General features: G+C 38.2%; 1 protein-coding gene across 3 annotated transcripts; it reads right to left on the bottom strand.

The window, feature by feature from the left end:
* Positions 1 to 260: 260 nt before the first annotated feature.
* On the bottom strand, positions 261 to 24,675 carry RAB3GAP1 (RAB3 GTPase activating protein catalytic subunit 1). 3 transcript variants are annotated; one of them, XM_030017735.2, is made up of 25 exons: positions 24,569 to 24,675; positions 24,430 to 24,485; positions 23,625 to 23,700; positions 22,186 to 22,318; positions 21,872 to 21,950; positions 21,077 to 21,196; positions 20,329 to 20,494; positions 20,057 to 20,156; positions 16,951 to 17,032; positions 16,051 to 16,119; positions 15,210 to 15,283; positions 14,386 to 14,478; positions 12,792 to 12,961; positions 12,351 to 12,449; positions 11,806 to 11,978; positions 10,720 to 10,774; positions 10,067 to 10,435; positions 8,821 to 8,958; positions 6,954 to 7,181; positions 6,347 to 6,443; positions 6,158 to 6,261; positions 5,933 to 6,048; positions 4,523 to 4,625; positions 2,936 to 2,956; positions 261 to 1,550 (listed from the first exon to the last, which is right to left on the bottom strand). In XM_030017735.2, exons 1-25 carry the CDS (start codon positions 24,584 to 24,586, stop codon positions 1,311 to 1,313), a joined length of 2,979 nt encoding a protein of 992 aa, XP_029873595.1. In that variant the 5' UTR covers positions 24,587 to 24,675; the 3' UTR covers positions 261 to 1,310. The 3 variants fall into 3 exon arrangements, 2 of the variants coding, with proteins under 2 accessions (XP_029873595.1, XP_029873597.1); XM_030017737.2 differs by lacking the exon at positions 2,936 to 2,956; XR_003923902.2 differs by lacking the exons at positions 261 to 1,550; positions 2,936 to 2,956; positions 4,523 to 4,625 and having other exon boundaries at positions 6,360 to 6,443.
* Positions 24,676 to 24,690: the final 15 nt, after the last annotated feature.

Below are 24,690 nucleotides of genomic sequence, written 5' to 3'. Positions count from 1 at the left end.
TAAGATTTTCTCTGAAGAAAATTAATTTTTCTTGATCCTGAAAAATGAATTTCCCATTGCTACAGTTTTATCTGAGGGGAGCACTCTAGCCCCTCAGAGAAGTTTTAGGGTAACACCTAGGACTCTACTGTTTGAGCCAGAACTTAACTTTCTATACTTAATGTAGTCAGAGTCATAAACAATGCTCTTCCTAGTACAAATTATGGAAGGGTGACATTTAAAAAGTGTTTTGACAAAGCCACTGCTGGTACCCAAAGAAGTCAATAATAAGTTCAGATTTATTGAGTAATGTCAACAATATTGCAGCTGTTTTTACATTTCATTGTGTAAAGTAATGCTGATCTTCTGCTGATTCTCATTAAAACACACAAAGATCACCGTAAAGCAACATTGGCACATACACCTCATAGTGTCTGCGTGACAGCCGGTGGGCTTAGTTTACAGCAGGGGGTAGAATTGTTCCATCGTATCAGCTCAAAGAGACAGTATGCACTCAAAGGGTCTCTGCAAATGCCAGCAAGCTGCCGACAGTGGAACACCTCTGTACGTGTCATTCACATACAGCTTTGGCCCTTGGGTGCAGGGAAAGGATATCAAGTACCCAAAACTGTCAGTGATCCACTTCAGGCTATCAGTCAGGCTTACTGTCCAGTTAGACCCCCAAATCTATTTCTTTCTGTTTGGGAGAAGTCTCCAAGTCAAGATCTTTCTGGACAACCGCTGCGATGCTAGGACAGTTTAGCATGAACTAGAATGTACTGTATACCTTAAATAAGAATAAGGATATTTTAAAAGTATTTGCAACTTGGTGATTAACCAAAAAATACTGGGCTCAATATTTATGATTAGCAGTACAAATTACTTAATGTTTGCACATCAATTTGACTAATGTCACTTGATAAAGTCTGATTAAGAACTGTAAAGCAGCACATTCTGCATGAATTTCAACATGAAATATTTCCATACAGCCAATTCATGTCCATTATTAAACAAGCTAATGCAAAAAAAAAACCAAAAAAAAACCAAAACACTCCCTTTGGACAGAGAGGAGATTGCTCAACTTTCTTCCCCAAAGATCTGATTAAACCTACTGAAGCTATTCCAAACCTCCAAGTTAAGAGTTGCTACAGGCATCCTTCTCGGCTGCCAGTTCAGCTCTGTCCTTGGGAACACGACCCTCCGTCACTAACGATGACCGTATTGTCTCCTCACCACAAGCCAGTCACTAGTTAAGCTAACCTTAACTGCCCCGAAGGAAAACGAACAGCATGTTACTTGTGAGGACACACAAGGTAACACAGCTGGTTACATCAGAAGAACGTTGTATCTGCTGAAAAGGCACCTGCAAGCCGAAAATCTTCCTTCGTCAGCACGCTGTACATGCGCTGGGGCAGCGGTTTGGAGTAAGTTGCGGGGCGGGGGACAGTTGTACGCAAAATCACCTCGCGACCCGTGGGCGGTGGGAAATCTGAAACAGTCCCCGTGTTGAGTCTTCGCTCCTCTGATGAAACCGATCTCAATTCTTCCTCAAGTGGAGGCACTGCAGAAACCTTAAATAAGAGCAGAGGTATAATTACAAGCTGTTTCTTAACATCAGGATTCAGAAAATACTTAAGAGGAAGATTAGAAATGTAAACACATCTAAAGGCTTTATGTGTACACAGAGCAAGACACTAATGGGATGTCAAGAAATAAACTGCGCACAATCAAATGGAAGAACCTTCATGTGTGATGGTGAAGCTCAGCCCAAGCTCCTGATTTTCTGACAGTGAAGCGAAGGTTTTGACCAGACGAAACGCCCCCTTCTCAAGCAGGGCTCCCTCCTCAGCTCTCTGTGGCTACACAAGGCCAAGCCAGCCTCCTTTTAAAAATAACCAGCACCACTACTGGGGTCTTGCGAAAAAGTCACCTGCCTTTTCAAACTCAAAATACTACTTTGATATCTGCTTTTCACGGCCAGAGAGAGGCTCACCGAAATGACACTGCAGAGCAAGCGAGACGCTGTGCAATCTCCATCAACGCTCATTGCCTCAGAGCTAGTCAGCAGCAACACTGAAGTCTGAATACTGGCAGAACAGCTGGCATGCTCCAATCGGCTCAATAAACATTGCCTAATTACATGTATATACACACACACACATCCCCCAATACCCTAGAGGGTCCTAATTTAATTGTACACAACTCAAGCTTATCAATGTCACTGAGGCAAGGCAGAACTCACTGGACGACCCTCGTGGCCCCTCTCAGCTGCCCCACTGCACCTCTGCTCCCACCCCTCTCCCCGCCACGCTCCCCAGGAGCGGGGACCCAGCACCGCTCGGACCTGCAGCCTGTGCCATAGGAGAAGTCACCAGGGACAAGTGGCGCTTGTTCCCCTAAGAACAGTTCTAGGAAACCAACAGAGGATGTTCCCTGTGTTCCACTTCTTCACGCAGTTACCCCAGTTCTTCCCCAAACCTCTTATCTCCGTCCAAAAAGTTCAGCAGAGTAGTTTCAGTAAATACTGGTATCTAGGATTGTAACATTCAGGTACTGTCCATGTCTACCTAACCCCCCCAAAACATCTGGCTGTTCAATTAAACACACAGTGACGACAACAGAGAAGAATATAAAGGCAAGGCCACACATTTCAGCATCAGAAAATGTTAATATACACTTGAAGAAATGTTTTTTGGTTGGTTTGGTTTTTTGTGGGGGTTTTATTTGTTTGTTTGGGTTTTTTTTTAAAGATTTCTCTCTCTTTTCACTACCTGTTAGGCTCTAAAAATAAAGTCTGTGAATGAGGAAAAACCATTCTGGAAACACAAAATTGTTTTTATGCTTAATATGTGAACACAGTACAAACTAAACCAGGCTGCTGTACTATATCTACCAAAAGGTTCAACTCTATGCAGCTAGGGAAGATGAGTGGGAAACGAGGGACAAAGTTGGTTACCTCATCAGAAGATTCAGTCAGCTTGGAAAGGGATGAAAAAAGAACCAGTGATGAAAGATAGAAACAAAGGCAAGGCAGAGGTGACTTACAAGAGGTTAGGAGGAGATTGTAGGTTTAAGAGACATCATGCACTCGACTTCCAAGAACATGCATTTGCTATCACAATTTTCCTGAGAAAACTTGAGAATATAACAACGCATTTTATACAACTCATAAAGAGGAGTCCAGATTTGAAAGGCAATGAACAAGGAAGTCATTCAACTTCTATTTACCAAACAGCTCTCTACTGAAATAACTCATGGTAGATTAAACACAAGGGGTTTTTTGTAGCAAGTTAGCTCCTGTCCCACTAAGAAGTCTTAATTAACAGTGACCAGCTACTAGTAGGAAGTATCTGTTACCTAGCTTTAGTTACTGATGTTTCAACAGAAAAAAAAAAAAAAAACTAGAAATACCCATACATCTTTATCAAACATTAACACTAGAAATGCTTACTCGGCTTTAAAAACATAATGCCTCAATATTAAAAAGGCAAGTGCATACGCTTACAGGGCACAATCTTATGCTTTACAAGGAAGTCCGTAAGAAAGGCTGGTTGACATATTGAGATTTGCAACCAGATTTTCCCTAGAGACTAGAAGGATAAAATAAATGTTCTGATTTTCATTTCCCAGAATAACCGTGGTCTGTTTTCAGAATGGTCCTTTTTATGCTGAGTTGCAAAATACAGATTATTATAAAAGCGTCCATACCTTAAAAGTGTTTAATACCCAATCACAACATTTTTACAGCAATGATTTCCAAATGGGATTTTAGGCTTTAAGACGTCTGCAATACTGTGCTGCCTTGTTACTACCACTGCAGTTAAATTTTAGTTAGATATTTGATGCTACAAACAGGTGTAATTCTAGCAGAAACTGAAGGCCGACTGCAGTCCAAGAAGTTTGGAAATCAATACTTTAAGGCTAATTACTACAAAGACTGCTTAAGAGAAAAAGGAAGCATTTATACCAATATAGGCTGGGGAAGGGTTTCCAGAAAACAGATGCAACACTGGCAATAAGTAAACTGAATGTAGAGTTGTACTGGAAAAGAACTGAAATTCTTCCTAAGCACGCTAGTTTCCACAGAAGAAATCTCAAGTATTCCAAGTATAGCCTCAGTCTAAAACGTTACTTCTAACATATTAAATATTATGACGTTTCTCTACATTCCTATGTGCAATAATCAACACACTTTAATGTTCTTGCTGTGATGTTGCATACATTGTGTAACTTCAATAAAGCAGAAATTTGTGCCATAATAGCATTACCAATGTTACCAATTGAAGTAAATAAAACATCAGTGACACCTCTATCTACCCAGATGGTTTTAATTGTTTCACATCCCAGGTCACTTACTCTTCTCTCATCTTGCAAGGTTGTTATTGCCAAAATCATGTTGAACATCACAAAAAAACCCCTCAAGCACATTTATGACAATACATGCATATATGCAGACAAAATAAACTGGCATCATATGATAAGTTGTTGCTTCATACTCCATAAATCAGAAGTGGCTGCAAAGCAATCAAGAGCTCTCTCTTACCCTCTGAGCATTCACGAACAGCTTGTGAATAATGCTACCAGCAGGTCCTCTTCCTGCACCAATAACTGACACTTCCGGCTGCTCCAGGAGACAGTTTACAAATCTGGTGGTACAAATTATTGAAAAGGAAAAGGAATGTTTAATTCTCAGCTGTATCCAGTTTGCTAATCTAAAACCAGAGTTGCTTCCAGTGAGGAGGTCTCCACCTAGCATCACTTGCACAGAGCGAGAACTGGCAAACACTCTCAAGAGTTCTCCATTCTAAAAGTTTAAAGGAAAAACCCTGACATTTCTCAGCATCCCACTCAAATGCTATCATCACCTTTTCATCCCTTTCCCTCTACCCGAAAGACTAAAACCCCCTTAGCCTTCAGTTGTTCCCTCCTACCTTGTCGCTCTTTCTTTCATGCCAATAAAAGCAGCTGTTCTTTCACAGATAGCGTAGCTCAAAACTAAGCTGAGCACTGCAGCCTCCCACGTAAGGTCAGGAAAGGCAGAATTACATAGCTGTTTGTGTTGCAACTCCAGCAGCAGGGCCAATTAACACCTAGGCTGCAATTCAGCTTCTGGAAGGACTACTTCTCTCAATTAACTATAAATGAAACCCAGGCTCCTAATGCAGATGTATAAATTCAACATGAAAAGCCTTCACGGTGTCAGCCACCCAGAAGTAGTAACAACATGACAATTTTTTTGAGCATAAAGATATTGCTTTGGTCAGACATGACTCCTCCGAATTCCCAACATGTACTACAAAAATACCATCTCTCCCTATCAGCACAGCAGCAAGAAGTTAACTTCTTATTTTTTTTAATGTTACTTATTAGTCATCTTAAGTAATAGGTAAATAATCTGACAGCAGGCAGTGAAGCAATGAAACATGGTTTGTCCCTTTTCATTCATACGGTTCCTCAGTAATATGTTGCAAATTACTAAGGAGACTAGAATAAGAAAATGTAACTTTGGGAGGGGTATTCCATTCCATATTAGTTATGGAAAGTACTACATTCCTACTCCTTTTAATTTTACCTCTATTATAACAAAGTTCATCAAATATACCTTTTACGTACACAAAAAAATAAATTACAAAAAAATAAATTAAATCCCCACAAATTCCATTCAAATAACCTGTATCACATGTTTTCAAAGAGATGGTTACTTAGACGAGCATTTAGGGTACTCACATACAACATCTCTAGGTAGCCTAGGGACAGGGATACCTAATGTTTATAGCTACTAAATACAATTCCTTACTATTTCTGTATTATCACCACTTCCATCTGTCCTAAATTTTGAAACTACAAAAAAAGGGCATCAGAGGAAAAACAAAACAACACCAGGGGCAGGGAGGGGAAGGGGGGGGGGGGGGGGGGGGGGGGGGGGAACAAAAAACCAAAAACATCACATCACCTTTGTAGATCTTCTTTCTCCTCCTCATTTTCACATTTCTCTACCCCAAATTTTGCTTTCAGAGACCTGGCCCTGGCGATGATAGCTTCCACACTCATAATCTGAGCAATGATTTCCTGCAGGAGTTTAATAAACGTGAAAGTCAAAAAGATGTTCTTTTAGCACTCCCATGAACAGTGTAAAAGTCTATTAGGTTTTCAGCCCCAGCCACTACAAAAGCCTTACTTCCAACTTCTTGTCCTCTGGATTGGGGAATCGTAGAACTTTACTGGAATGGGATATTATCTGCTTAATAATCTTCTTAACTGAAGAGATATCTTCTAGTGCTTCTATTAGGAGGAAAAGAAAGAAGTTGTAATTATTGCATCAGTGTTCACCCTAAAATATCTTAATAATTTATTAAACATTATTTACCTTCTTCCTTTACCTTGAGTACAGCTGCATGGATGATGCAAGGCAACAGATGCCTTGCAAGGTCAGCTGGTTTCTGAACTGCAAGGTAATGAAGCACCTATAACATTAGAAAATTTAATTTATTAGTGATCAAAACTACTTCCCAAAGATAAGGCTAACTACAAAAGATGAGGACCTACACTGAAGAATTCACAAGCAGAGAGCACCATTGTAAGACAGGACTCAATAGGTAGTTTTACATGAATCCTCAGTGATTGCTTAAAGTCCCAACAGGTTAGAATGAAACTAAAAATAATTATCTTTTAGGAACACTTTAGTTTCCTAACACACACATGCAGATAAAAATGTTTTATTTACTAGCAATTCAAAGAAGTACCTAAGTAATACAGTTTGTGAAGTTACATTCCACACAGTAATTATTTTAGATACTTCAAACACACTGTTGTATGGCAGCAAGAATTTCTGATTAACCCTAAGCCATGTACAAAACAGTTTAATAACTCCAAGAATAGAGTGCAACAACACATTTTAAATCTTGTGGAAGAAAGAAGAAAGGGCTGCTATAAGCATTACAGATCAGACTATCACTAGCCACAGAGCTTTTTACCTTCTCTGCCTCTCTAGTGTCATCAAAGAGTCTCTTCTGCCTCCGGGCTGGGACTGGTTTTGCTGTCTCCCAGGCCTCTACCCACATGTTGCTAGGAATCTTCATTCGGGCACTCAGCTCGCCCTTAATTACTATATTCCCCTTTTCATCAACCACTTCCTCTTCAATGTAATCCCGAGGGGAGTACCACCTCACAAAATCCTCAAGGCAACAGCCAGGATTAGCTGCCTGGAATGAAGAGGAGATAAAATTTGTGCCTGAAAAATCCTATAAAAACACATTAACCTGAGTGGGAAGGCAATACCGTTTAGTGGGTAGAGCATAGGCTAGGAGCTAAAACTCAGGGAAATCTGTTCACATCACCAGACTGTACACTAGGAAAGAGACCTGGGAGGGTGAGGGAATAAAGCATAAGCCAAGACAATGGCAAGGGGTAAAACCCACACCATCAACAAAACCAAAGAAACTCTCTTCTTATCACCCCAAAACAGTACATTCATCAGTTATTTCAGGCAAGCTCAAAATCATGCTGTTAAGTCAAGCTCCTATCTGGTACCTGATACAAGCAATAAATATGAATTTTCACTAGTTTTTTTATGTATAAGCTTATACCTTTAAAAGCTTAGATGAAAAACAGCCCAAGCCTAAAAGAATCACTGGGCTGCATAAATATGCTTTCAGCACTGACTTTCCATCTTTTAACACTCCAGTAATAAAATTCACCTTTTCTTCTTCCTTTAAAAAGGAACTTAAAAAACCCGAAAAACTCCCCCAAACAAAAACAACTTCATTTTTCATAGATGCAATCTCAATACAAATAAATACATCCACAGGTCTAGAACATAAAAGGAAACCCAGTTTTTTATTCTATGTACCTATCAGGAGGGCACTTCCGCTTCAAATTATGGTTCTGTATTCTTACTCTGAGTTGTTAGATCACTTGCATCACTACATCTATCTAATATGACATGAGTCACTGCTAATAAACTGATATTGATAAGTTATAAATACTTACTCTACAGTACATCTGTACCCTCTTACTACAAAGTAACATTGCAATAATTTAAAAAAATTAAAATGTATGGCTATATCATGACAGAATCTCCAGTCTTGTTAGTTTTGAGATCCTTTGATGACAGCAGTGTATGTGGTCTTAGCTCCCTCTGCAGAGCTCAGGAAAGAAGTGGAACAAATTACCCAAAACCCCAGCTAGTCCAGTCCCAATTTGATTAACAGCTGTATAAAACTTCTAAATAGCGATAATTTATCCTTCCTACTAAAGAACAAAACATCTTCAACTACACATAAAAATTATGTCCACCTCCCCAAAGTCCATACATAGAATTGTGAACATGTTAGTAGACTGTGGGTTGGTTTTTTTTTCTTTATACCTCCTTTACATTTTGTCCATTTGGAGTCTGATTAAAGGTGCATTTTACAGAGCTAGACACAGTGGAAAGTACAGGTAAGAGAGACACTAAATGAAAGCTACAAGGTGGTGGGAGGCAGAGACATGTAATTTTGATTCAGGACTTTGATGCTCAGTTTTCTTCTGACATCATTTTTTATGGGCCTGTCCAAGCTTTAATTCCAAATTTATCAACTGTATGTTTTGGGAATTTTTTCCCTCCCAAAGACATCGTGCAGAATGTTACAGCACAATAGACTGGATAGTCATGAATTTTGAAACATTCTAAGAGTTTTATCAATAGTTTAAAGTTGAAAATAAAAACCTATTTTGAAACTGTTTTGTGGAGGGAAGAAAAAACACCTTATCTGTAAAACCTTCAAAATTGTTCAACACAAGCAAGAGGGATAGTTTAATTAAGAAGAAAGCAATCTCACAGAATTCCTCAAGTAGTACTACCTTAAAAGACTCCATATCTGAGAGCAAGCAGGCACTCTGCATGCGTGCCCGAAGATGAGCGCCTTCTGCTGATGTCCCTAGTTTCGCCAGTACCTCAGACTGTTCCTCCAGCAAATCTTCAGTCATGGGTGCTGGTTCCTGCAACATCGAAAAAGACAAGTTTACAAATCGGCTCTCCTAGACTTAGCCCTTATTAAGGAAGGAGAAGTGGAAAGCTCCCTGTCACCAAAAGTTCATTCTGCTTTATTTGTACCAGAGGAAATAATCATAACTTTCTATTGCTTAAACTGCTTAGCCTAAAGCTGCACGTCTGAAGAAGACACTAACAAAAAGAAACTAAAAGGAAAACAACCTGAGAATGAAGTAACAATATAAGGACATATTGTTAAAATGCCAAAATCCAGAAGTGTTTGACTGATAATATTTTGTTGAGATGGATGAAAATCCACCTCAAGCAATGTAGAACTTTTGCCGTTGATACTGTCAGCACGTAATTAATTGACAACATTTTGCCTGACTACTCTCTGCTCATACCTTTTACCCATGCAAAGCAACATTCATTAAAAATAATTTCTCTCAAGTGAATGAAAAATACTGTATTTTTCATGCACAGCTGATTTCAAACTACTTCCTTTGACACCACTGCTTCCTATTTCATCCCTAGTCACTCTGCAAGAAAGTCTGTGTCAGGTAATATTTCTAGTAGTTTGATGATAAACCTGCTTTAGATAATGGTACCAAAACCTGATGACTATGGCCTTTTAGATACGAGTTGTGAAATATTTTTTAAAAAAAAAAAGAAAAAAGAAAAAAAAGCAGCAGCAAAACTGATCCAGTACTCTGGCCAGTCAGCTAGAAATCTTCATGGTGGTGAGACCACAGCAGTTTCCACTTTACAGGAAAGAAAGTAAGGAGGGGATGGAAGATGCCTCAAGAGCTGGAAATAAAAAGAAACCCAAATTTAAGGTAGGCAAGACAGCTTAATTCTTGTTTAAAAAAAATTTGTTTTGAGCGAAATTTGGTAAGGACACCCATTCTCAAATAAAACAAAGAGCATATGAGATTTCAGTTTAACAGCCTCATCAAGTTTTAAAAATGGAAAACAAGGTCTTAGGCCAAAAACACTTACCAATTTTAACTACAGATAAGGCTATAACCTGCAAACTATACCCAATTTCACAATCCTAGGTATAAGCCATATTGCATGAGAGTCGTACTGCATCTGGATCAGCTCCTGCTACCCAACCTGTGTTATTGGAATGTAGAGAGGCTCTCCTGGATGCAGCAGCGTCAGCTTTCCATGTGGATGCAGACGACCTTCTGGTTTTAAGTTTACAGACTCTTTGTTGCCTTCTTTTGCTCCTCCTTTCTTTCCATTTTCCTGCCCATTTCCTTTAAGATCTTCTGTGTCACTTAGACATTCAAAAAATTCCTCTTCACTGTCACTCCACGATTCCCAAGACTTGCCAACTTCTTTTTCCTTATCAGGGTTATCTCCAGAGTGGTCTGCTCCTTTGCCAGTATCACCAGAAGTACCACCAGGTGAACGATCAGGCATACTCCCCCTTTTCCCCTCATCTCTTGCTTTCTTTCTTTCTATGCAACAATTTAACATCTAACAAGTCAAAGGGAAAAAAAAAAAATGTTTAGCAGCTACTTCTTAGGGAAACAATGTCACAGAAAAACTTGGGAGAGTCATCCAAAATCTCTTATAATTCTAAAAGATTATAATTCCATTGCACTTGTTGCTATAACAAAGATTTTCCCAAGAAATGAAGTTCAGACCCAATAAATACAAGCATAACTAAATCTACAAAAACAATATATTTAGCTAATTAATTGCTTTAATTCTGACATTTTCCTTAGGAGAAAAATCATTCTTAAATTTGGGATATTTACCTGAAGTTTCTGATGCAGTAAACAGCATCTCAGATCTGGAGGGCCATTAGCTAATCTAACAAAAGGTAGAAGTGTAACCATTATCAATTATAAAGTTGAATCTTTCACACACATGTGGTCTTAAATCATATGAAATCCAAAAGAGGGGCAAATATCCACATTGAACCCACCCCCACCATTTCAACTATGCAGCTCATCTATGGTCTTGTTAGACAAGCTAGTGACAGAGCAAGCCCCAGAAGTCAAACTACATTTATTTCCTAGCGGTCATTTCTGAAGCTCAGAGATCATTCACACTAGTACAAAACAGACACACCCTGTATTTCCGGGTCAGTTTTCCATTTAGATGTTAAAAGGGTAGCTGTTTTCAAACAAAACTTAAGCACCTTTGACTTTACTTTTAAAACTGCAATGATACAGTAGAGTGATCTCTATATATTCCAAGCTCCCTTTTGTTTGTTAGCGTAGCCATCTGAAAGTACAAACTAGTGAATAAACGGCCAGTCCATCCCATTTGGAGAAAAAAAAAAAAAAAAAGAAAAAAAAAGATATATTTTTACTCTACATTGATGTCTCATCTTGACAGAGCCCTTCGTTTGGTCTGCAACAAGCTCTGCTGCAGCAGACGTAACCTGGAAGGGTTGGAATACTTGAGACAGCATTAACTACCTGAAAAGGCTATTATACCAGCAGGAACTTGGAGTAGCTCCCTTAGAAAACTGGCAAAACTACACCACAAAGCAAACGTGTTTCTCCCTATATCAGCTTCTTCATTTTTACCTAATGATAAACTGGAAGCCAAGTAATTGCATAAGCTTTTTTTCACCCCCCGCCCTCACTCACACAGTGGAGTGCTATTTAACTTGAGCTTCCTCCAGGCATCTTGTTTTCAAAGGGGGGCACAGATGCTTTTCCCTACTCCCTATCCTTTCTTGATTTAAGGAAGTAGGGTCATAAAAATAGAGGATAATATTTGCAATTTAAAAAAACAACCAGTATGTTTCAAAGTCATAGTGAACTCACTCTGTTCCTGAAACAAAGAATATTTTCTATGACAAAGCAACAACAACAACAAAAAAATCTTACCCTGGAATAAGGTAATTGTTCTCCCATCTGTAGCGCATTTCTAACACAAATTCTTGCCAAAGATGTGCCACTCCTTTTACTCCTCCATGGTAGAAGTTTATCATACAAAGACATAAAGCTAGTTTGTACGTCAGACTATCAGAAGGAGCAGATTTAAACTGACTGAAGAGATTCTACATAAAAGAAAGCAGGACATACAAGAACAATGGCATTTTTTTCCAAAACCATATAATCTCCTTCCTGTTTGACAATACAAGTGGCTAAATAACATTTTTAAGCCTGTAAGTATAACCTACAAAAAATTAATGTCTTTAAAAGAAAGAAAAAAAATTAGAAAGAAAAACAACAGCAACAACAAAAAACACACCAACCCAAAACAAAACAAAAAAACCCCACTATTTCTACCTGGAGATTCCACAAAGGTAACTTCATCTTTACAAAAACGATCTATTACGACACATAGGGCAGCCACAGTAAAGTCTGTAAGAACACGTGCTCAAAATTGCTTTCTCTCTCTCTCATGAGTGTCAGTCAGTAAAACTTACATAATCTTCATTCTCTGGAGGAGGATTGTTTCCTGCTGAAGTGCTAGTTCTGCTTTCAAATCCATCTGCAAGTTTGTCAGCAGCATCAGGAAATAAGAACTTCAAGAAAGGGAAGAAAAAAAAAAAAAAATAATCCGAACTTGCATCAGTATGATTTTTTCTCCTCTTCCCACTTTCTCCCTAAAGCTACTGCTGGTTACATACCAACAATCCCCAGAATTAACACTGTTAGCAGAGTTCAGAGTTCATTTTCAGTCTACTTATATTGTAGAGACTTGTAACAACCTGGGCTGTCTCAAAAAGCCAATAAATGCAACTCAAATAAAAGAACTGACATCAGAGACCTTTGTTTATAATTCTGCCATAAACTATAAACCCAATTCATCAGTGGAAGCATGAAATACATGTTTTATAAGCATTTAACATGCATAGACAGCTCACCAGAAGAATAGTGTTCAGAACTTCATTGTTTAAAGGCGATTCATCTACACCTCTGTGTTTGCGAATTTTTTTCTTTGCACTGTGAACCATGTTTGTGACTGATAATTTATGGATTGGGACTGGTGCTGGCTCTGTGAGCTTCGACAAAGCATGGGTAATATCAGCAACCTCTATAAAAATAAAATAAAAATGATTAAAACAAAACCAAAAAGCCCACAAGACCGTCTCTTAAAAAAAGTTCACCTGTCATATTCAGTCTGTGTATCTTGTATTGACTTTTAACACCCTGTTAACCAAAGCTACACCCCTGTGCTGTCAGGTTCCACACATTATATTCACTGTTCTTAGCCTCAAAGATAAAGCAGCAGCACCAGGTCACAAAGGAGTCAAAGACTGCCATTAATTTATTTTACTGAATGAAATCTAGACTGGGTTGGCTGTAGACAGTGCCTGCCACCTACTGTAGTAGTACTGCATACTTGCAGACAATTACAGGCAGAGTATCAGCAAAACCCCTGCTGACAAGCTAGTATTTAAACTTTGTTTATACATGAAACCAGCAAATACATTTTAGATGTAACAAAGACTGTTCAAGCATATGCTAGAGCTTTAGATAAGCCTTAAATAAATCCAGTATTAATAACTATATATATGACCTTACATGGTGTAAGCACAATTCTGTTTTAGAGTCCTCACTCAGGTAAACTCCTCAAATCAAAAGATTTTTTCCAGAGTTGTTGCTGGTAAACTTTAGAACCTCTCTTAAAATTAAATGAATTAACATTGTTAAAAAGAGGGCAGACAAATTTAAGTGAGTAATTACCAGCAGCCTGAAAAACCATTTCAAGAAAATTAGAGATAAGGAGGGCTAACCAGACTGTATGTCAAGCACTAAGAGTAATACATACCCTACTCAGTCCAACACCTTTTTAAGCTACCTAGCAAGCTCTTTCAAAACTAAGACCAAGTATAACCAAAGAAAATACATTGATACGGGCCACACTTGGAGAGAAGAAAAGGTGACAAGAGGCAGGAAAGAAGGGAATGTTCACCATATACAGCAAGAAAAGCAAAAGAAAGGGACAGAGACATCAAAAAGATGTCAGTATCTCTACTGTTGGGATGAAGTCTGACCTGTTGGTCAGGTAATTTTGGTTTGTTGTTTTTATTTGGTGGTTTCGGGGTTTGGGTTTTTTTTCTGGAAGATGACAGCAAAGCCTCTCAAACAGATTAAAGACTCTTTAAACTGGCTGTTAAAACATGCATCGCAAAGTACTTCAAAAAGCAGAAAAAAAAAGTGGGAAAAATACAAAAATACATAAAAAGATGCACACAAATCTGTTTGATGTTTGCTCAAAACCAGCTCTTGTACTCACTATTCGAATTTTAAACTCTTGTTTTCCAGTGGAAGAAAAAAAAAAAACCAACAACTATAACAGAGGTAACTGTCCTCCGAGCCTTTGGGAGCTAAGCTTGCCTAGAATTCATGAGAAATCATACCACACAGCACTGACCAGAAAATTCCTAGGAGTATTATAGAAAATGCCTAACAATTAAAATCAAATAACACAAATCATCAAGATTTTAGTTTTACCTTTTCCTTCCTCTTCAAATGCAGACCTTCCAAGTATCTCATCAGTTGACTCCTTCCGACGGCAAAGCTTGAAGAATTCAGTAAGAAAGTCACCTATAAGAGAAACAAAGTTTCTGAACAACTACTCACTGAACAGTAAACTCACTGAACAGTAAACTAACCCTCAAAGTGATTCCTAAGGGATGGTAAATTTTATCTTTTCATCTACAAGAACATGATAATTTGTTCTGAAGCACAAATATTTAAACCACATAACTAAAGCTTAGGAAATTGTGCATCTAGACAGCTATCAGCTACCTCTCCAGAGCACAGTTCTGCATGCAGTTTAATCCACTTCTTCACCCAAAGCAAGATGAAACTTCTGCAGCACGTTGATTTTTTTTTTTTAGTTTGGAAGCCCTTTTCCCTACAAGCTAAAAGGCAAGGACAGACAATAGTACAGCTCTCCAAGCATACCAATCCTGCCTGTCAGAGAGATTGATTCAACTAAGGAAATGAGTATATGCAGAAAGCACTTCATAAAATTCAGATTCTAGGAAACCTAAATTTTCACAGAACACACACAGCAAATGCTTATTCTCTGGAACCTGGTGAAGTAAGAACAGCAATGAAGTTCATGGTACACAAATGCAGAATAACCTACTAGAGAAACTTATGTTTTTGCAAAGCTTGTGTTGTTGAAAAAGAATCCCAAGATACTGTCCACTCAAAAAAGTAAGGGGAGTGAGGAAACAGAAGTCATTAGGTGATCAACAATTCAATCCTAACTTCACAACTTAATAGCTTATAAGCCATAAGAGAAGATAGGAATTCTGATGTCTTACCCAATAAACACTGAGGGTTATCTGCTTTTCTGACTCTCACGGACCACTGGGGTGCTTGAATAGGATCCAGGTCACTTAAAAAAAAAAAAAAAAACAACAAAAAAAACCCCAAAACAAGCATCACGCTATCACCATAAGTATGCAAGAAATGAGTATCAAATTCTCAATAATGGAATGTCATAGCCAGTTAGGCCACGGAAGCCATAATATACACCACATTCCACAGGAGAACATGACAAACACTTTAAAATGCAAGCAAGAGTCCCTGTTCTCACCTACATACATAACATGAATAAGAAACACATGAGAACAATTCAGTTACAAAACAACTGAACTGTCTTCTTTTAAAGTGTATTAATGTTGAAAACGCATTTCTGCATTAATTAAAACAATAAACCACTTTTTTTTTTTTTTTTTCTTCTTTCTTAAGTATCAGTATACACTGTTCTTCCTCTTTAGGAGGCTTAGTAGAAAACCTGGATCATAGTTTTTGGGAGAGGGACGTCACTCAGTTAATTCTTTTTGCTTTCCATGTTCCATTATAATCGTTCCCAAGAAATACATAATACACAAGACTTAAGTCTAGCACAAGAATATGCCCAACAATAGAGGTGTGTGTTCTGTTGAGATTACAATACAGTAATATTTTCTCACACAGAAATGCATTTCAAAAGGAGGTGTTTTCACAAATGAGATGTTCTATCAACTGACCTTAGCATTTCTCAAAATGGGTCCTCTTTCACACACAAAGCCACGCGCAACGTTTTAGATGTCACTAAAATGCAGTAGTTAACAAATACAGTACACTTCTAGATATTTGCAACTCAGACAAAATACTTACGAATAAACATCATTGTCGACAATTATACCTTCTGTTAGGTGAGGCCATGTGGTAGCTAAATGAAGCTCACTGAAACAAAACAAGATTTCAATCTTTCAGTGCTAGTAGAAAGTGTTCTCTCCATCATAGTTAAGATCTTGAAAGGTATTTGTGACAGTTCATATTTAAGTCCCTCTATGTATTTTGCAGCTACATCCAGAAATGTGCATGTTCTCCAATGAGTTTTCTCACTGCATACATTTTATCAGCTATTCTACAGCATGTCACCCAGTATTGCGCTAAACTTTACTACTAGTACCTGCCATACAGGACTCTCCCACAACTTCTCTCTACAAAAGGAGAGATTGTGCATTGTATTCTACCCATCCAGGTACAGAGGAAAGAACACCTTTCATGAATTGCCTATAGCATTAAACAACATCTAATACATTAAAATGGTTCCTAGATTTGCCAAGTGGTGATGGGGTGTTCAGAAGTGGACACAGAGAGATTGTAATAACTCAGTTTACAGACCCTCTCAATTTAAGTCTTCTACAAATGTCAAAATAAAAGATGAGAGCCAGTCCAACCCTTGAATGAAGGCACACCATTTTTAAAGTTTATCTCCAATTAAGGTATATTTCAACGTAATAGTTTCAGAGATTAATGGAGTACTCCAGAAGTTTATGGTGAAAGATTTAGGAGCTAGAACTCTGAATTATCATTAGATAATTTTGCAAATGGTCTTACTTACTATTAGACCATTCCTTTTCACAGATGTTTCTTATGTACTTGAATAATTAAATATCTGTTAGGGACATACTAAGTGATAGGCAGGCAAAGCTAAGACTTGAAATAACATACCTTTAAGTCCTCCATTAAGGAAGTTATAAAACACAGTTTTCTGAACTCTTATCTTACCTAATAGGATCTTCACAGGCACCAAATGGTAACTTCCCAAACTCAAGGCCTCCAACTTCTCCCCCAACTAGAGCATCTATATCTGAGGACAGATCAATACATTTTCCACACAGAATTTATGGAATATTTTAAGAAGCATATCATGTTAATTTCACAGTAAAAAGACTGTAGCATGTAGGATGACCAGAGAATACCTGAGCAGCTAAGAAGACAGAGCTATGAAAATGCAATCCTAGCATACAAAGTAATTGTTTCCAGCAGAAATGCAACAGAACATTCAAAAACACATAAAATTCTCGTAATCCATATTGAGGGAAGGTTATTCCCTTCATACATGCAAAGATTATAGCTGTAAAGGCAGCCTTAAAGAGTCTATGTTGACACAAGAACAAATAGACACTAATTTGCCATAAAAATACTTGGGCAGGAAATCAGTTCCAAGCAGAAAAGGGATACTCCAGAAGAGCAACTCTACAGAGTGAAAAACCAACTACTTTTAAAAAGGTTGACAATTTTATGAAAAGAGTGATATGTCTCCTACAGTTAAAGATTTAACTCAGTGATCTGGGAGATTCCTTGTAATCCCAGGTACTTAAAAGATGCCTCCCAGCATCCTCAGCCACTTCCCATGTTATATCCTTTAAATATATAAATCAGAAATAGCCTTCACGGAACAAAAATTTAAATGGGTAGTAATGTGTTGTGATGCCATTACAATAATGCTATTACAGTATCTGATCCTTAATTTTAAATGCTTCTGGCAAACTGTTTACATAGAAAACAAGTGAGGTATTAGAAAAGATAAAGGTATTTGGATAACTTAATTACATAATTTCTTCTTCAGAGAAGATAAAAGACATTTAAATTCTTTGCGTTTATTTGAGAAAAGCTAATTGAGTGAGGGTAATGAAGTACGGGTTTAGTTCTCCACAATGAACAGAAAACCACAACTGCATGTAGCAACAGCAGTAAAAATGATGTTGTCCATTTCCACTTTCTGCAATACACTAGGGCACTAGCTCCCTTAACCAGAATCCTCTAAAAGAGTAAAATTTATTCAAACTGTTCTGTCCTGGTTTCAGCTGGGATAGAGTTAATTTTCTTTCTAGTAGCTGGTATACTGTTATGTTTTGGATTCAGTATGAGAAGAATGTTGATAACACACTGATGTTTTCAGTTGTTGCCAAGTAGTGTTTAGACTAAGTCAAGGATTTTTCAGCTTCTCATGCCCAGCCAGCAAGAAGGCTGGAGGGGCACAAGAAGTTGGGAGGGAACACAGCCGGGACAGCTGACCCCAACTGGCCAAAGGGGTATTCCAGACCATGGGACATCATGCCTAGCATATAAACTGGGGGGAGTTGGCCTGGGCGGCGGATTACTGCTCGGGAACTAACTGGGCATCAGTCGACGACTGGTGAGCAATTCCATTGTGCATCACTTGTTTTGTATATTCCAATTCTTTTATTATTATTGTTGTTATTCTCATCATTATTTTCTTCCTTTCTGTTCCATTAAACTGTTCTTATCTCAACCCACGAGTTTTACTTTTTTTTTCCCTGATTCTCTCCCCCATCCCACTGGATGAGGGGGAAGTGAGTGGTGCTTAGTTGCTGGCTGGGGTTAAACCATGACACTGCTCAAATCAAGAGATATGATCAGAGTGGTACAACTCATTCATCACAAACCAGGGATCCTGACTTAGTGAATAACTATAGCAAGGCAGAGAGAGAGACTACAGAAAACAGACTTCTGTGTCTGCAGAAATAATAAAAAATAAAATCTGTAGAACTAGCTTCCCAAGTTCTTTAGGTAAACTTGGTTTACGTGCTAAGAGAAACTATCACTTAAAACAGCACCGATTTTCTCTGACTCTAAAGAGCAGGATTCTCTTTAAACATACTATCAACATTCCTTAGGTACAAAGCACACAGGATCAACTTCACCACAGACTTCTTCAACACATACCTCTGATTAGCGTAAGAATTTTTTTTTTTATATTTTTTTTTTAAAGCAAAGGAAAGCCAAACAACTAGGTAACCAGACCAAGGTCCCACAGGTTCTGTCTCTTTAAGTGTGCCCTAAATACTTTAACCTTGTTACGTAAAACTACAATCAAGTCAAGAATAGAGCTTGGACATTTTCATTGCTCCACTACCTTGTGCCTGAAATACCACATTGCTAATGAAGGAACTAACATCTACCTTTTTCCTACAGATTTGTTTACCTTTGAGCCAGGAGGAGTTTGTAATTTATTTTCTGATGCTACCTATATAGAAATAAGTCTGTTAAAAACAAATCCTTGATACCCAAGGAAGAAAGTGTTACTACCAAGCAAACATATGAGAGTTCATTGTGAGAGTACCAAGTGAGCAAACTCACTGTTTTTCCTAAATAGCATCACTATGGCATAAACTTATCAAGTCTGGTGTATGTACTTTAGATTCAAGACTACACATTACTTTACCCTTTTTTCCCCCCTCATACAAGGCTACTATAATAAAAGGCTTGACCAGAAATTTTTCCTGCATTAAAAAAAAAATAAGAAAAAAAAAAAAATCAACTGCTTGGTTTATTTAGCAACATCTAAACAAAACCAACAAAAATCCAAACTTTTAACTCAAGTGAGGTCCTTTTCCCATTGTTAATACACGTAAATAGTGAAGCATTAACATCAGTTACTTTATGGAAATACTAGACAAATGCTCCTGTGAAGTATTAGCAGCTACTAGAACCTGAATCCAAACATTTCCCTAAGGAATTCAGGGCCGAAATCTTTACAGATCCACAGCCAGTCACCCTTTTCTCTCCAAATAGACACTACCATTTTAGAAGTATCACTATATCTCTAAACGCTAATAAGAAAGCATTTTGCTAGGCACAGCCCTAACCAAAACACCCGTCACAACCGTAAGCCACAGACATGATTTCAGAGCAGCTTTAAGCTTGCTCGCCTGTCATGGGGAGTGGGATGGTAGTAAGTCGTAACTGAAGCCTTTCCTAGTAACGCAGAAAATGTTTTAATTCTTCTGGCAAGATACACAAACATTTTCTGTAGCATTGACTGTTTATCTTAAAGCAAGTTATTCTCAGGACACAAATCTCCTACCTGGTGGCTGCTGCGGCCAGAAATACTGCTGCCAGTCTTGAAGCACATACGTAAGCCGAATAGCCATGCTAACCGGAAGCAGTGGTGTTAAAGGGCATCCCTTGAAAATATTAGAGAAAAAAAATTCAATATAAAGACTTTGTTGGCATCAGCAGTGTAAGCCTCATCCTTACAAAAAAAAAAATCTCTGCAAGACAGAAGTGAATCTACAAGCAACGAGGTAATAAAATAATTATTCTTAATATCAGTTATATACATTCAGATGCACTTACAATCTTGGATTTGAAGATATCCAGTAATCCTGATAAATGAGTATACTGATTTGGCACTTTGCGAAGATGAACCATTTCAAAGTCAGTTCGAACTCCTGGACCCTGACATTCTCCAACATACATTCGTCGCCATTTATGATGTATTTGCACAAATAGTGGTACCTGACTATAAAACATGAATATTTCAGATTATTTAAAAAGTCATGTTGTCTTGCAGTCTTTAAGACTAACTAAATATTTTAACATAATTTCATATTCTTCAGAATATATTTTCTCCTAGTGGAACACAGTTTAAAATGCTTAATAGGAATCAAAGAAAAATACTGTTAACTTCACCATTAAATGGAATGCCTAACAAATTGTCATGTCATAACCATAGCCCTATCCAAGTTACCTAATTTTCAGTCTAAATATTTTTTGAGAATGATTAGAAAGTTACTGTTACCACACATGGGGAAGAAATCCTCTTCCAAAAGTTATATTTTGTATACCAGTTATTCCAACAACTTCTAGCAGTTTTTAAAAGCTTTTAAGGTTTTTAAACAATAATGAATACAAACAACACATTGAATCAATCTTTTTTAAGTTTCCACGGGAATTTTTTTTTAATAATCTTCTGTAACAGTATTGTGGTGCAAATACAACAAATTCCTAATGTATTTTCCTAACAATTTAATACTTTTTCCTCACAACAGCAGTATGCTAGAGTTTTACATGGACATGTAAAAAGGTTTATGCTTTCACCTACCAGCCAGTGTTCCCCAATGTAATGGAAACAGAACTCAGCAAAAGGTTACATTTGGATTCACTAAGAACTGCATCGTTATTTGCAGCCGGAGCAATAACCACAAACTCACGTAAGCCATACCTTAAGAGACAGAGAAAAAAGAACACATTTCTGGTTTTTTAGCAAGCCAGCTGAAACACAGAATTTTTAGAAATACTGTAACCCAAATAACCTAATTGTCACCAACAGACTGGGGTATCTGTTATTTTGATGTGAGTACCTCTTTCAGGGAGATCAAGAACTGAGTGGGCATGGAGTGCTGCAGATTCTCAAATCACAAACTACCAGAGCTTAACAGCATTCAAACACTGTACTCAAAATAACGTGAAAGCTTCCAGCTCGATCAGTCCTAAGTTTTTTACTTTACATTAATAACAACTGTAACTATACATAAAAACAATCTCTCTAGAACAATGCTATAATGTGCTAAAGATGTGCATTACTAAGAATATGGTTGTTGTTTCTTAAGGTGCTGCAGCTTTCCTTTTTAAGAACGCATCTAAATATTACAAATATAAAAGCTTGGTTAGTCTATGAAATTCAGAAAAAAAAACATTGGGGGGGGTGGGGGGAAGTAAAGATAGGCCCACTATGGTGGGCTTTTTTTGCACTCCTTTCCTGTGTCCAGTACAAAGAATCATTTTACTTGAGCTTTAACTCTTGATGGAAAAAAAATATACAAGTGATTGTGCCAGCACTGAAGATTTTTCAATTGCTATGCTTATTTGTATTAAAGATGAGAGACAGTATACGTACCATCTTACCAGACAGTGAGCTCTAGGAGGAAAGTCATTGTTCATGCACAGCAAGTCCTGCATAGGCAGAGGAAGGGCATCTGTGAAAAAAATTGATACATAGGAGCATCAGCATCCATTCAGCTGACTTAAAATTTACTTATATTAGCAATTTGATGAATGCAAAGCCTACTAAAAGCAGAAATGTCAGATCACACCCATCAGATCCCAGAAAATTTCACACAGAAGCAAATCAATGCACTATGAATTCCACATTCTGAAATTGTCTTTTGTCATATCCTTAGAGATACATGTCCTAAGAGAACTACGTGCTACCTTCTACCGGTTCTTCTTTCCCATCTTTGTCACTGGGTTCTTGTACAAGAAAATGATGGGTAATTGAGAATTTGAAGTCTGCAAATGAAATTTCATCTGATTTCTCCTCCCACACTCCTGTGGTGTATACACCCTGCATAAAAAAAAAAAGATATTATTTGATCACATAAATTTAGGTTAACATTTGTAAGCGTTAAAAAGTATACTGCCAACACGATCTATTTATTCATCTTTTTCTACTGCTAAATATTTATTCTTAAATAGGTAAGCACGGTTTAATTTCAAAAAAACAATTATTAAAGCCCTTCATTATAAAGGTAGCTGAATGTTAAAATCTATGTTGCCAATAATCATGTTCATTTCAAGGACCAGACATTCCCCTGAGAAGTCTTCAGAATTATATGGCAATGAAGAGGCAGATATATCCTCTCATATACAACTACGCATCTTAGGCATATGCATCCTCAACTTTGCCCAAAGACCGAAGTTGCCCACCTGGGATTTTATCTATATCTATACCATTCTACGCAACTACTACTTTAATATTTACTCCAAATACGCTTTTGCTGATAAATGATTTTGTTTCTATAATTTGCAAAACTCCTGTATGTAAGGATAATTAATTTTTAAACAAAAATATGGCATAGGAAAGTTTCTAGGAAAAAATCAACATCACTGTACAGAATTGTATACTGCTAGTAAAAAAACCAAGCAACTTGGACAACCCTTTGATCCGTAAAGGGTGTCTTCTCACTAGAAACGAAGAAGAGAGGTCCGGTCTAGAAAAGAAGACATGTTCCTACATGCTAAGGGACAGCTAAGGTTGAAAACTAGTTAATTAGATAACATAAGTTTTTGTTCTGAATACTCTGTACCCTGACTAAAATTAAGAGTCATAAAATTCCTCTGGAAACACAGCAGCCATTTAATCCAGACCAGCTGAATTTATTTGCACTAGTACGCAGAAGAGCTCAGCACTTTCTTCTGCATTTTACAGGACTGAGAAAGCGCTACAAAGGCTCTAATTAGACTTTGAAAAAAATCTCTCCGATCTATGAAACATACTGAGTCACAACTAGTACTACACAATCCTCAATCATAAGTATGTCAGGTGTGACAAAGGCACAAGGCAGGGCAAAAAGAAACTCCTTAAGAATTGAGAACAGCTTCAACCACATTTCCAGATTCAAAACTGGGAATAAAAAAATCACTTGGCCCTATACGAAGGTCCAACTTTATCAGGGAAGTAGCCTGTCTGGCAGACAGCCCACCAATAAATCTTCAGGAACTGTTTGTCAAATTGCCACTTTTACAAGCAAAATTCCCTAATACAAATCATTATCTGCCACACCTAAGAAAACAGCAATACACGTAACATACGTGTTTATTACTAGCTAGCAATTCAAATTCTAAAAGAAAATTCAGAAGCAGCAACTGACCTTTTCTAGAGGTTTGCCTGAAGAAATCCCAATAAGTTTCCAGTCATTCAACACTTCTTCTATTTTTGAAATAAATCTATTAGGGAGGGGAAAAGACATTAATATTTGCTGAACACTAAGCTTGTACTATAATTTAGCTCCCTAAAAGCCAGCAATATGTTTTTCCTTATAAAACAAACAAACAAAAAACCCCCAAGTATCGCAATAAAAACGGAGAAATTGCTTCCTTGTACAAATAAAATGGTCCTCCTATGTTTACATTTCAGATGATAGTTACTTGCAGCAACTGCTAGGAGGATTGTTCACAGATAAATAAGCATTTGACACAAAACTATAAACTAATTTCAGATTTAAAACACAGCGCTTGGAATCTCTGTCTTCTTCTGTCATAGACATGGTCACTGGAAAAAGCATTTTAAAAAATAATACATTAAGAACGCATTGTCCTACTAACTTTTAAAGGCTTCAGCTAGGAGATGACTATTTTAATAATCAGGCAGCTACTCAAAAAAACACAGAAGCCTTCTAGATGTTGATTCTAATCCCTTGCAAGTAGATATTAAGCCAGACCTTTCACTAAGTTCAGAAAGAGCTTGACTAGATCCTCTTAACCAACTCATCAGCTACGGCCTGAGCCCCCGCCGCGGACACACGCCGGAACGGCCGGGACGAGGCTCCGGGTTGCCACCGGCTCCCGCCCAACCCGGCCCCCCGGCTCCCCTCAGCAGGAGCGGGCCGGGGCAAACACGGCAGAGCCCCCGCCACGGTCCGCGGTGAGGGGAGCGGGACCGGCGGCAGCACCTACCTCTCCCACTCGGAGGCGGTGGTGAAGTCCGTGATCTCAAACACCTCCGACTCGGGCTGCGGGGAGAGAGCGGGAGAAGCAGTGAGCGGGGAGACCGCCTCGGCGGAGAGCGCAGGGGAGGAGAGGGGGGAACACTCACTTCGCTGTCCGCCGCCATCTTGGGCCGCTGCCGGGACACCCCCCCGCACTCCGCCGCCGGGCGCAGAGGCTCACGGGAAAGCGGCGGAGGGCGGTACGAGCCGTCCCTCCCCGGGGCCGCTG

This window comes from Aquila chrysaetos, chromosome 6 (genome assembly GCF_900496995.4).
Source record: "Aquila chrysaetos chrysaetos chromosome 6, bAquChr1.4, whole genome shotgun sequence".
Lineage (NCBI taxonomy): Eukaryota > Metazoa > Chordata > Aves > Accipitriformes > Accipitridae > Aquila > Aquila chrysaetos.
This window is presented reverse-complemented; position numbering and strand designations above follow the sequence as displayed.